Source organism: Misgurnus anguillicaudatus, chromosome 21, assembly GCF_027580225.2.
Source record: "Misgurnus anguillicaudatus chromosome 21, ASM2758022v2, whole genome shotgun sequence".
In the NCBI taxonomy this organism is placed as follows: Eukaryota; Metazoa; Chordata; class Actinopteri; order Cypriniformes; family Cobitidae; genus Misgurnus; species Misgurnus anguillicaudatus.
This window is the reverse complement of record NC_073357.2, coordinates 46823927-46838335: the sequence shown is the minus strand read 5'-3', so window position 1 is coordinate 46838335 and position 14409 is coordinate 46823927. Positions and strand designations below refer to the sequence as shown.

General features: G+C 38.1%; 1 protein-coding gene across 1 annotated transcript; it reads right to left on the bottom strand.

Annotated features, from left to right (window-relative positions):
* Nucleotides 1-777: 777 nt before the first annotated feature.
* On the bottom strand, nucleotides 778-5250 carry paqr9 (progestin and adipoQ receptor family member 9). Its single transcript, XM_055211077.2, has one exon. The coding sequence runs from the start codon at nucleotides 4078-4080 to the stop codon at nucleotides 2950-2952; it is 1131 nt and encodes a 376-aa protein (XP_055067052.1). The 5' UTR covers nucleotides 4081-5250; the 3' UTR covers nucleotides 778-2949.
* Nucleotides 5251-14409: the final 9159 nt, after the last annotated feature.

Here is a 14409-nt window from a genome sequence, read left to right as displayed (position 1 = left end):
ACTTAACTGTTTTAATGCAGTTTAAATTTGCCATTTCAAAGGACTCTAAAAGATCTCAAACGAGGCATAAGGGTCTTATCCTGCGAAACAATTGTCATTTTTGACAAGAAAAAAAATGCACTTTTAAACCACAATTTCTTGTATATCTCCGGTCATGTGAGGAGCCAGCGCGACCTCACGCAATACATCATCACGTCAAGAGGTCACCAATGATGTATGCGAACTACGCCCCAGTGTTTACAAGTGTGGAGAAAGAGGACCGTTCCGACGTTGTTGTATGTCGAATGATACTAATTAATGTCTTTGTGTCAGTTTATTGTTTAAAATGGTCCGCAAATGTGCGTTTCATATATGTAACACGTGACCTTTCCACGGCATTACGCAATTACGTGAGGTCGCGCTGGCGCCTCACAAGACCGGAGACAGACGAGAAGTTGTGGTTTAAAAGTGCATACTTCCCATTTTTCTTGTCAAAAATGACAATTGTTTCGCCAGATAAGACCCTTATGCCTCGTTTGGGATTGTTTAGAGTCCTTTGAAACTGCAATTTTAAACTGCATTAAAACTGTTAAGTGTTGGTGTCCATTAAAGTGAGAAAAATCCTGGAAAATTAAAAAACATAATTTTCTTCATGACTGAACATAGAAAGACATCAACATTTTGGATGACATGGTGGTGAGTAAATTATCTGGATTTAAAAAAAAATGGACTAATCCTTTAAGAAACAGGGTCATTTTCAAAACCGTACTGTAAAGAATAAAAAACACAAAGTTGATCTACCATTCGAATTTATTGATCTCTAATCTCATCTTTTGATACAGTTTGAAATAGAATCTAGTGGTACATATAGTCAATCATAGTCATATATATGCATTTAAAAGTAAATATACTATATTATATATATTTAAGCCTCTATCTTAATAAATAAGACATATTAACATGATCTACTTACAGTAAGTAAACCATGATTATAAGTTCACACTACAGCAGTCGGCTTTCAGTGCATTAAGACTCTAACTTGTTTTCTCCCCTGAGAACTACAACAGTTCTAGATAAACCGTTCAAGAACAAGAATTTAGAACCAGCCTGTATCAAACATTTACTTTGTAAATATTTCTCATATATGTTTGACACAGGATAGTCTCTTTAAATGTCTTGTACATTTGAACTGTTTAACTACAGCATACATTTTAGCATACATACAGGTTTGAGGTTTCAGCGTTATGACAGATATTTGAGAGGACAAACATTGCCCAAACAGCACTGACATTTGTCAAACCTACACATTGCAAGATATCTGGGTTATTTTACACACTGTTGGGTAAAATAGAAACATTAACCCAACGGCTTTTAATAAAAAACAGCATTCTTTAGCGTGCATCTAAGAAATGAAGTTGCACATTTGGGCAAATGGTCCAACGCTATTTTGTCAAAACTGTCCAAACCTTTAGACAAGCCTTTAAAACCAATATATATCAGGTCCCTCTCAAGATCACAGATTAGTTTAGAAACATTGGGTCATGTGCAAATCATAAATTCAGCTTAGATTTTAATACTATGCTTGTGCAACACAGTGCATTGTAAAATATGCTTAAACCCATCGAAACAAATAGAAAGAGAGTGCTAAGTATGAGTAATGAATAATGAATTAATCCCTGTTCAAGATGGATTACATGAAACAAAGTGATGAAATGCTCTAACCCTCACACCTATTGCAACTATTCGGCCTGCCTGAAATATGAGGACAACATATAGACAAAACATTTTGTTTGACAGACAACATCTAATTCATCAATGACTCCAATTTGTCTTTAACAGGAACATAAACAAACAGCAGATATATGCACACACAATACACACCCTACTGTCAAACTTAATAACCTGCATTAGGCACACTTTCATAACAGCACCACTTTCTGAAAGCATCCAGTTGGTTAAAATAAACCAAACAGTAGCAACTTTTTAGACCTACATATAAACTAAGTAAATAATGATTTTGGTTTGCCACTAACTATTCAAGTCCATGACTACACTTGCCTCCGCAACTGGCCTTATAAACTAAAAACAGTACTTGCTGATATGTTTTTAAAAAATGATATGGCTTCATTTTCCCATTCAGCTTTCCCATCAAACCTGCACTAGGCCTTTAAACTAATTGTTAAGTACACAATCAATGTCCGTGCATAGTTCCAGTAGATTAAGATACAGCATTTAAACTCACATCTATAGTTACATACTTACACTGTCACACTGGTTGTGACTGTATAGACTATATAGGGATAAAATAATGTTGATTAAAAACAAAAGATGTAGATTTCAGTGCTAAAAGCGGTTTATGGCTAAATGAATCCACACCCTTCTCATTTCCCTTTGCCTCAAACACTTTGGTCAAAGCTATTTGTGCTTGTCTGCATGCTGTTTGTCTGCACTTCCTGTTTAGAGGGGTTCTTAAAAGGGAGGAAATGCGAGTAGGCGGATGAAAGAAAAAGTGAGATAGATAATGAGAAAAAAAATGAAAGCAAAAGTGAAAGAGCATTTCTCAAGGTACGGTAGTAAATACAAAAATGCATTAAAATGGTATTAGTAAAACATACAGTAAGATCTCCTACAGTAAATCTCGATAATCCATTATTTTTACTCTCTCAAGTGAGAATTATGAGATCAATATAGAAGAATAAGCTAATGTAAGATACATTCCCTTAAGAGCACGTGTGGCTAAATAAGCATGCTGACTTGAAAGCAGCAGGGGGATTGGCCATCCTACAATAAAAAACTGTTTGACTGTTTTCACATTAAAACCCACTGAAACATTCATCAATTTTGCTAAATAAGCTTTTCTTTAGTTAAACAGTACTAATAACAAACTCTTGCCATATTGAAATGACAACAGTTTGTACTGCAAGTGCCAAACGGTCAACATTATAACAATGTTTATAGAGACATCACCTCCTAATGTCCCTTCAGCATTTTTTGCTCTGGTGCATATATGTAATACGCACACCAGCCAAACCAACCTATGACGCTTGCTATACACCCCTGAAGAAGAACCATAATTCCATATGTTGAGCAAAATGTTGGTCCAGGAAGCCTGGGTGGTATTGCAGGCGACAATACCAGTGCCGGGCTGAGAAGCAGGGCCCGCATCTCCACCTTGATCATGTGAAGCTCATCCAAAATTGACAGGAAGGTGCAGCAATGGAACCATTGATGGCTGTGACCCCAAATATCAAAATACCCTGGAGAAAATCGCTCTGGGATCTTACTGATATTGAAAATGGCAGACACCACTAGCCAAAAGCAGTGTCGGTAGAAAAAGGCAGGCATGGTAGAGAACATAGAAGAAGAGGAATGAGGAATGTAGGGAGAGGGACTCAGGAGACGATAGAACACGGGTGTGGAGGAGATGAAGAAGGGGAGGATGAAGACGAGGGTTCGAACAGCATAGCGATACTTCCGCCAGCGCTGCCTGGTGTTGCAGCAGGTGATGACGCATACGATGGCAACCAGGCAGGAGGTTGGGATGTAAAGGTTTTCGAAAAACCAGCAGAATATTGACGGACGTGGAGAAAGGGATGCCGAAGGCCAAGTCTCGTCGTCGATGTTCAGGCCCTTCTTATGGGAAGCGTTCCGTCCGCCAACCCCAATCTCCGGTATACCCGCTTGAGGGTAGATATAGTAGTAATATGCCAGGGAGGAACCCACCGTATACGCGCTGATAGTCCCGTAGTCCACAAAGAAACAGATTTCACGAATGATGAGAGACATGGAGTTGAGAAGATGAGCCAGGCTGCTGGCTAGCAGCAGGTAGAACACCCCGAGACAGTAGTTCCAGAAGGGGTAGAAAAATGGGCTGCTAGGTTCGGGTGCTCCTTCCCATGCAAACACCTCCAGAAAGTAGAAGGCAAACACGAAGATAGGGAGGAAGTGCGTCCAGAAGTTTCCAGTCTCATTAGTCGGACGAAAAGCAGATGCCAAGCATTGTCGGAGGCTGTAGTTGGGGAAACGATAACCAGAGAGAATAAAGCTCTCAGTCACTTTCGGAGGAACATCGGTGTGACGGACTAATGGCAATGACCACATGTTTAGACCTTATATTTAGGACTGTGATCAATGAATCTACTGTTCACTATTGTTCACAAATCAGTGAATTGAAGACTGTAGAATGATCTCCTGAGCTTAAAATCATATAGTAAACCATGTCAAATATTAAATATCAAATATTGCTTTCAAGACAGCAGCGAGCACCTTCAACAAATCCTCATGTGTTAATGCACACATACGTTGGAAAAGCGATTCACACGTGGCTCAGTATAAATCCTGACAGCATGTGCAAAAATCTCTGTGCTTTCAGCCAAAATAAATAATCTGGTGCAAGTGCAAAGGTCAATGGCTGTAGTCTCTTAAATCCGTAGAGTAATCTTGTAAATTCATTTCAAAACGATGCGCGATAAAAGCAATGGCTGTTGATCATTACTGAATCCTCCGATCAGATCGTGACGTTAATGTCACGTCAAGAGCTCCACACGACTTTCTCCACTTTTCACCGGGCATGTGAACAAACAGTGTGCTTGTTTTTCAGTGCTGGAGGTCTTTTTTTATTTGTCCTGCACGGAAGCTTCACTTTGAAACTAGGTCATGTGGGACACGCGCACCGGCCGGTGTTCACGCTCTGCCGTGCATAATTCATCCGTCGTATTATCGCGCGTCTGCAGCGTCCGATCTCATAAGATGAAGTTTTACGTTAGTAGATTGTCTTGAAAGCAGTCATGCGAGTCCAGCGCATCGCGTATCGTAGGACACGGATGTTTTATTACAAAAGAGGAAGAAGAGGTAGCATACTCTTACGCCGTCTGCGCGTCCGATTCCTCTATTTGTGCCAAGGTTACGTGTAGTTGTGCTTCTTTAAGCGACATTCTTGCATTGCGGTACGGTGTTATCCTGACCGTGCTCTTTTCCTGGAAGGAGTTATTTCATTGCTGCTTGACAGCACTGCTTAGTAAGCAGACAACCGGCATCCAGTAGTGTAATGGTGTCCCTTTATCGTCCTTCACTTCTTGTTTAAGCGTAGTGTGTTGCTGTAAGGGAGAATGCCGGTGTTGTGCGCGTCGCCGTATTTATTCGTTATTTCATCAGGATAAAACCGTCCGTGCTGCACTCAAACGCGATTAAACGCGACGCTAACAACGCGACGTAGTTTGAAACAACAGCGCCGGCGTCCTTTACACAAATCAACTGCGTGCAGAGTCTCTCTCTCTCTCTCTCTCTCTCTCTCTCTTTATCTCTGCCTCTCACATGACATTACAGGCAGCATTTTATTGTATCTTTAAAACGCACATATGTGTGTTACATTAAATCAAATGACAGTCGTAGTACAAGCATCTTGCTTTTTTCAGTGTCCTGCCATGTTTTTGTGACAGAAAAATAGCCAATTATAATAATCAAGTAATATAAAATTACCACAGAAAATTGCTCGCATTAGTCACTGTTAATAAATATATTGATACATAAAATTACACTTTAAACTTTCTTATGCATAATATTTGAAGAATGCATAATATTTACTGTAATTTTACATTAGTAACAGGAAATACATTTACATTTATTCATTCTGCAGACTCGGTTATCCAGCAACTTACAACTCTACAAATGGAAGTTGTTCCTTTAACTCACGTTTTTGAACATTGCATTAGCAGTGCAAAGGTTGTAGGTTCAAGTCCAGTGAACACACATACAAAAAAATGTATAGCTTACATAAACTGTGAGTCGCTTTAAAATAGAAATGCATTATGCATAATATAAACAAATGAGGTAGCACTCAACATTTATCTATTGACTGCCACGCACACACCCAACTGTGCCCTCGTTTCCTCCCATATGAGACAGCATTTCTAGTGTAACCATGACAGGTGGCCCTATGGTGGGCAGTGAGGTGTACAATTATGTCATTAGAGAATATTGATTTTATAAACAGGCCAGCTGTTCAGCCAGCTGGACTACCAGAAAGCAAATGTTGGGATGTGCTGACTCGGACTTCTACACCCTGTTATGGGACAATACTTGTCAATGTTCACTTAACCATATAATAATCATCATCTCAGATCACATAAAGCTTTGCTCTTAAAAGCCTCGAAGCCTCTTCTAACCATATTATTTTTTTAAAGAATCAAAAGTATTTCACAAGGTTAGACTAAATTTGATATTATATTAGATATATAAATTATATGATAAACACCCCTTCATTTTTGTCTGCTGTTTTTTTTTTTTTTTTTTTAGAAAAGATGGATGTATAGTCATGTGTGAACCTGCAGGTACCATCTGAAAAATGCAGGGTGTTTTCCATGATCGTTTTGATTTAACCCCTTCAGACCTGATTTTTCAGGTGTTTAACCATTGTGCCTTATTTTGATTGGTTGATCAGTATTTAAACCACAAAACATGTAAAGTCCAGTGGACGCAGGGTCCGAAGGGGTTAAATTAACCTATGGTACATTGTTTCAACACAAAATGCTGTTTATTTAATCCACGATTGTTAAATAAAGGCATTTTTTTAGGTTAATTTAACCCAGATTAAACTGTTAGGTTTGTACATATTTTTCCCAAACATGAGTTGAAACAACCCAGCATTATTTTTTGTTATATACTGTATGCATTATTTGGTCTTTTTCAAATTATGAAGGTCATCTTGGGGTATATGAAGCGTGGGCTGTGCTGTGTGACTGCTGCTGGCTGACTGACCGCCTGCCTAAAGATTAGCCAGTTAAGGGCGCAGTGGGGCTTTAAAGACCAGTTTAAAGATCAGATGGAAAATTAAAGCATTAGAATACCTGTGAAGATGAAGTAGAAAGAAAATCGAGTAGGTGGTAGTAAGCTTATATGTGCTCAGACTTTACCCTTCAGCAACGTACATGCTTCTCATACAAAACAAGACTACAGTGTCATGTTTCTCAATTGGTAGAGCATTGCATTAGCGGCACAAAGGTCATGGGGTTTGATGCCCAGTGAACACACATAGCTTACTGATAAAACATGTTTACCTTGAATGTACTGTGAGTCACTAATAAATGGATGTTTGCCAAATGTGCAAATGTAAATGCAAATCTTTCCCTCGTTTACCTCAAACAAGTTAAGACTGGCTTTCATTAGGGTGACTTAAATTCCTGAAGAATTTAAATGCATGTTTATATACGACCTCTAAAAAATACTCAATCATTCCCTTTTTGGGTCTGTAACAGTACAACATCTCACAAACACAAATTGTAGCTAATACCCTGAAACAAATAACCATTAACTAAAGTTTTTTTTAAAAAAAGATGCAGACTGAACAAGTTTAATCTCGTATTGAATTCAGCTGTAACATAACCAATTTACTAGGAAGCAAGTTCTACCACAGATCTTGAGATAACATTGCTCCAGGTAATATGTGAGGGATCACCTATATCCCCTGTGGTAAAGCATGTAATAAACTCACTGTGGTAGTGGCACTCATACTCACAATATGATACTGTCCAGATAGCGAAGGCATTGTTAAATATTTACAATGCTAAAGAATAGGATAACAAACAGATGGCTGGCTGTGCATGGACATTAGGTAAAGAGGAACAGATGTGTTTGCTTGTTTACTACACTGTTACACACTGTGGTCTTGACTGTCAATCTCCCTCGGACTGGGGCTCCATGCAAGATCTCACCTAGTGGGGTCTCATGATCCTAAGAAAGGTGAGAAATCAGCCCAGAACTACACAGGAGGAGCTCATCAATGACCTGAAAAGAGCTGGGACCACCGTTTCCAAGTTTAATGTTGGTAATACACTAAGACGTCATGGTTTAAAGTCATGCTTGGCACGGATGGTTCCCCTGCTTAAACCAGCACATGTCCAGGCCCATCTTAAGTTTGCCAATTACCATTTGGATGATCTAGAGGAGTCATGGGATAAAGTCATGTGGTCAGATGAGACCAAAATATAACTTTTTGATCATAATTCCACTAAACGTTTACTACACTTTTAAAGACCCAATGTACCAAATGTATGCTTTTATAAAATCCGGTAGACTTCCACATCCAATCAATAACAGCAGAGTCATTTTACAGTAGACTATTTTTGATAACAAGTCAAAAAAATGAAAAGTAAATTTGTTCATATATCATATGCTAATGTTACTGTGTAAAATGTATATAATCAGCTACAGGTCCTTGAATTGCATGGCTGCCACACCTCTCCACACAGTTGTGATCTATGCTTGTGGTCTCCTCTCGTCTTTAGCAAACCAAAACATTTTATTTTCGACAAAGTATTTGTTTCAGAGATCAGTTTAGTCACTAGCCAGACCTATAAATAAATACAGACCGGAATTTCAGACGCTTTTGTCTGATGAAAACTGTCTATAGTGAAAAGGACTTAGACATTTTAGGTGACCTATCAAGTTTTACTGTGAATTTATTTTAATAATATTAAGAGGTTTCACTGAGTGTTACATTTAGGGTTATGGGGATAGTAAACAACAAGACTGGTATAAAAAAGGACATTTTTTGTAGAAGATGTGTTCACTAATATAGCTAGCACTTATATTTTTGAGCATTTTCTGAAAAACGACAACTCCAAACTAAAACATCTGCAGCTCTTAAACCCTATGGTCTATATTCATAATTCTGGTCTTGTTTGAAACTAGACACTTGACATATTGTTGCCTAATAGTCATAACAACTCAGAGTAGTAAAGAAACAGAGTAAAACAAGGTAAAATATACATTAAATGACTTCCGTTTTTCTTTAAATAACATTCACTTAGCAAAAAAGGTATGAAATGGTCATGTGAGACACCTGGGGACACCATATAGGTGAACTGAATGTCTGACCATGCTGTGATTCAAATTTGAGAATGATACTCCAAAAAATGTTGTTTCTGTGAGCTTTTATTTCAAAAAAGTCCAGGCGTCCTTTCAGAAAAAGTGCACTTGGAAACTCCAAATATACACATGATAACAAAATGACATGATTATAAAAAGAAAATGAGTCAGGACTACATATTACATTATGTAGATCAATTCAGAACTTCTCTGACCACCAAAGCACATAGAAAAAACTATTTCAGAAAAAAACATTTGAACATTATAACAAAATACTTGCTATTTTGAATATGGTCGCTCATGAATGCACTCCAGATACCAGTCCTCCTGTGTCAGCTGAAGTCCTGTTTTACATCACATCACACACACACACACAAAGCAAGAGAGGATTTTAGTTTGAGTCAAAAGTTAGAGACATACAACTATTTGTATGAGAAACTATGATGTAATATACATGAACATACTACATATACACAAACACACACACATTACATGAATATATTTATTTATAATTACAAATGTCTTATGTTTGCCAAATAACCTATATTTCTCAGCTGGTAATACTCATATTTTCCACCACATATCTTATTTTCTAGTTTTTAGTTTGTATATTCTGTGCATTTGATTCATATAGCTATAAATATGATGCATTTATATAACATGTCATACAAAAACGAAACCATGTAAAACTCGTAAATTAGTCATCTCCAGTGTTACTTTATAATCAAAACAGCTAACATGAAACAAGAAATGTAACGTAAATCAACAAAAGAATCCACTTACTTTATCCAAGCGAGCGCAGCTGAGCTCATAATCCGGTCCATCTCTCCTCGACGACGCGCTTTGTTTACATCCAGTCTTGCATTGGTGATCCGCGATCATGCTCTTTATCAACTTCTCCAAAACACTTTCAACACAAAAAAGTCATCTGCAGTCCACGATCCACAATGGAGATGTTATATCTAACATTTGAAGAGGTTTCTCAGCGGCTCCGGAGAGCTTAGCCGGCTGCTATGCTACCCAAACAAACAAACGCGCACGGAGGGGGCGTGGGCATTTCTCTCCATGGGCTTCTGTAGATTTGCGCAGAAGTACACTTTACTGACGTAAGTTGAATCCTTGTAATCGTTTCATGATTGGTTACTTCCTCTGTCAATCAAAGCTTTGCTCACTATGCATTGGCTGGCTTTGTTTTGGTGTAATCCAGTCAAAAGCCTATGGCAAGCTGAAGGACATCTATCTAGGCAAATCATTGATCGCATGAGATTTTGAGTTGTCAAACCTTTTCTGATTGGACAAAACAGAAAAATAGGGCGGGATATTTATCTGAACAGTCTAACGAAGCAGGAAGAGATGGATTTTCACTGATAAAAATCGATATTTGATAGGAAATAAACATGATCGATCATACTTAGCGGACGCGCGGATGTAAACAAAGGAGGATATTGCTGGATTTCTCACTATTTTTCATTGTTTTGGATTAAAACGTGGGATGCTTTTTGAAGAGTGGACCCTTACCTTGCAATGTACGTTGAAGTTTTTGGGAATTGTCAGAAATTGTCAGAACCATATGGCAAGCCATGTGAGTACCCACAAAATTTTTTATATGCATTCCGTCTGCATTTCATTTAATTTTTTCCACACCAGTGTATTGATTGCAAAAATAAGCTCAGAACATGAATTTGGAGTGTTTAAACTTTCAAATAATGCAAAGTTTATGATTGTTGATTGAATATTTGATGTTAAACAAAGTACAAAAACACGTAAAAACGCCCCCTAGGGCCCGCCGCCGGGCCGGTGCGTGTTAACAAGATAATAAAACATATTTCTCTGTGTGTGTGCAGAGTCACCCAAAATTGGTTTTATTTGCCATCACTGTGCAGAACTAATTTATAACCTTTATTTTTAGGTGTACATTGACCGATCACTGTGCCTTGTTTTGAATGTTGTAGTGTGTACAGTTGGATGCACATTTCTAAACTTTGACCCAATAGTCTGTCCTGAATGTTTTTTTTCTCTGAAGCAGCCGTTCTCACAATATTGTTTCGCGCATTCAACATAAACCTATACTGAATAAAATATTTACATTTATGCATTTGGCAGACACATGCATTCATTCTATACATTTCTTTAATCTGTGTGTGTGTGTACCTGGCTGGTAGTTATCACGTTGTGGGGACCAACTGTCCCCACAAAGATAGGAATACCAGTGTTTTTGTGACCTTGTGGGGACATTTTGATGTCCCCATGAGGAAAAAAGCTTATAAATCAAACAAAAAGATGTTTCTTGAAAATGTGAAGTAGGAGAAGGGTTTCTGTGATGGTTGGGGTTAGGGAATGGGGTAGGTAAGGGAAATAGAATATACAGTTTGTACAGTATAAAATGCATTACGCCTATGGAATGTCCCCACAAAACATGGAAACCAGAATGTGTGTGTGTGTGTATCTAGGGCTCGGACCCATAACTAATGAGCTGCAGGATCACCTATCAGTTTACCATATAAGTACCTACTGTACAGTGGTGTGAAAAAGTTTCAGATCATGAAACAAATTTAAATATTAATCAAAGACACAACAAGTAAATACAACATGCAGTTTATAAATTAAGGGTTTTATTATGAGGGAAAAACAAAATCCAAAATGGTCCTGTGTGAAAAAGTGAAAAATTACCCCAAGAGCGCAGCGAAGACTCATTAAAGAGGTCACAAAAGACCCCACAACAACATCCAAAAACTGTAGGCCTCACTTGCCTCAGTTAAGGTCAGTGTTAATGACTGACTGGGCAAAAATGGCCTGCATTGCAGAGTTCCACAACGAAAACCACTGCTGAGCAAAAAGAACATAAAGGCTCGTCTCAGTTTTGCCAGAAAACATCTTAATGATCCCCAAGACCTTTGGGAAAATACTCTGTCAAAAGATGACAAAAGATGAACTTTTTGGAAGGTGTGTGTATCATTACGTCTGGCGTAAAAGTAACACAGCATTTCAGAAAAAGAACATCATCCCAACCCTAACATATGGTGGTGGTAATGTTATGGTTATAAATGGAACCATAAATTCTGCTGTCTACCAAAAAATCCTGAAGGACAATGTCCGGCCATCTGTTCATGACCTCAAGCTGTAGCGAACTTGGGTTCTGCAGCAGGAAAATGATTCAAAACACACCAGCAAGTTCACCTCTGAATGGCTGAAGAAAAACAAAATGAAGACTTTGGAGTGGCCTAGTCCTAATGAGATGCTGTGGCATGACCTTAAATAGGTTGTTCATGCTCGAAAACCCTCCAATGTGGCTGAATTACAAAAATTCTGCAAAGGTGAGTGGGCCATAATTCCTCTACAACGCTGTAAGAGTCTCATTGCAAATTATCGCAAACGCTTGATTGCAGTTGTTGCTGCTAAGGGTGGCCCAACCGGTTATTAGGTTTAGGGGGCAAACACTTTTTCACACAGGACCATGTGGGTTTGGATTTCGTTTTCCGTTCATAATAAAAAAACTTTACTTAAATGCATCTTGTGTTATCTTTGATTAATATTTACATTTGTTTCATGATCTGAAATGTAAAAAATAATTACGAAGAAAAAAACATCATACCAAGAGTAAAATATGGTGGTGGTAATGTTATGGTTATAAATGGAACCATGAATTCTGCTGTCTACCAAAAAATCCTGAAGGACAATGTCCGGCCATCTGTTCGTGACCTCAAGTTGTAGCGAACTTCAGTTCTGCAGCAGGAAAATGATCCAAAACACACCAGCAAGTCCACCTCTGAATGGCTGAAGAAAAACAAAATGAAGACTTTGGAGTGGCCTAGTCCTAATGAGATGCTGTGGCATGACCTTAAAAAGGTTGTTCATGCTCGAAAACCCTCCAATGTGGCTGAATTACAAAAATTCTGCAAAGATGAGTCAGCCATAATTCCTCCACAACGCTGTAGGAGTCTCATGGCAAGTTATCGCAAATGCTTGATTGCAGTTGTTGCTGCTAAGGGTGGCCCAACCAGTTATTAGGTTTAGGGGGCAAACACTTTTTCACACAGGACCATGTGGGTTTGGATTTCGTTTTCCATTCATAATAAAAAAACTTTATTTAAATGCATCTTGTGTTATCTTTGATTAATATTTAAATTTGTTTCATGATCTGAAATGTAAAAAAATTACGAAGAAAAAAACATACCAAGAGTAAAATATGGTGGTGGTAATGTTATGGTTATAAATGGAACCATGAATTCTGCTGTCTACCAAAAAATCCTGAAGGACAATGTCCGGCCATCTGTTCGGGACCTCAAGTTGTAGCGAACTTGGGTTCTGCGGCAGGAAAATTATCCAAAACACACCAGCAAGTCCACCTCTGAATGGCTGAAGAAAAACAAAATGAAGACTTTGGAGTGGCCTAGTCCTAATGAGATGCTGTGGCATGACCTTAAAAAGGTTGTTCATGCTCAAAAACCCTCCAATGTGGCTAAATTACAAAAATTCTGCAAAGATGAGTCAGCCATAATTCCTCCACGCTGTAAGAGTCTCACTGCAAGTTATCGCAAACGCTTGATTGCAGTTGTTGCTGCTAAGGGTGGCCCAACCAGTTATTAGGTTTAGGGGGGAAACACTTTTTCACGCAGGACCATGTGGGTTTGGATTTTGTTTTTCATTCATAATAAAAAAAAACTTTATTTAAATGCATCTTGTGTTATCTTTGATTAATATTTAAATTTGTTTCATGATCTGAAATGTAAAAAAAATTACGAATAAAAAACATCATACCAAGAGTAAAATTTGGTGGTGGTAATGTTATGGTTATAAATGGAACCATGAATTCTGCTGTCTACCAAAAAATTCTGAAGGACAATGCTCGGCCATCTGTTCGTGACCTCAAGTTGTAGCGAACTTCAGTTCTGCAGCAGGAAAATGATCCAAAACACACCAGCAAGTCCACCTCTGAATGGCTGAAGAAAAGAAAATGAAGACTTTGGAGTGGCCTAGTCCTAATGAGATGCTGTGACATGACCTTAAAAAGGTTGTTTATGCTGGAAAACCCTCCAATGTGGCTAAATTACAAAAATTCTGCAAAGATGAGTCAGCCATAATTCCTCCACAACGCTGTAAGAGTCTCATTGCAAGTTATCGCAAACGCTTGATTGCAGTTGTTGCTGCTAAGGGTGGCCCAACCAGTTATTAGGTTTAGGGGGCAAACACTTTTTCACACAGGACCATGTGGGTTTGGATTTCGTTTTCGGTTCATAATAAAAAAAACTTTACTTAAATGCATCTTGTGTTATCTTTGATTAATATTTAAATGTATTTCATGATATGAAATGTAAAAAAATTACGAAGGGGGCTACCACTTTTTCACAACACTGTATATACGCATGTGGGTCTTAGCTTCTTTTGCCACAGTTACTAAATTATAAAACTGCTTGATAGGTATATTGTATATAAGTATATTGTATAGTATAGTATTTAGCTTGTGTTAAGCTTTTAATCACATTAGATGGTGATAGAATTTAAGTCACCCTAATGAAAGCCAGTCTTAACTTGTTTGAGGTATTAGAGGTAAACGAGGGAAAGATT

Coding starts and splice junctions, on each gene's coding strand:
- paqr9 (XM_055211077.2), bottom strand. CDS start 4,080: ATGTGGTCATTGCCATTAGTCCGTCACACCGATGTTCCTCCGAAAGTG.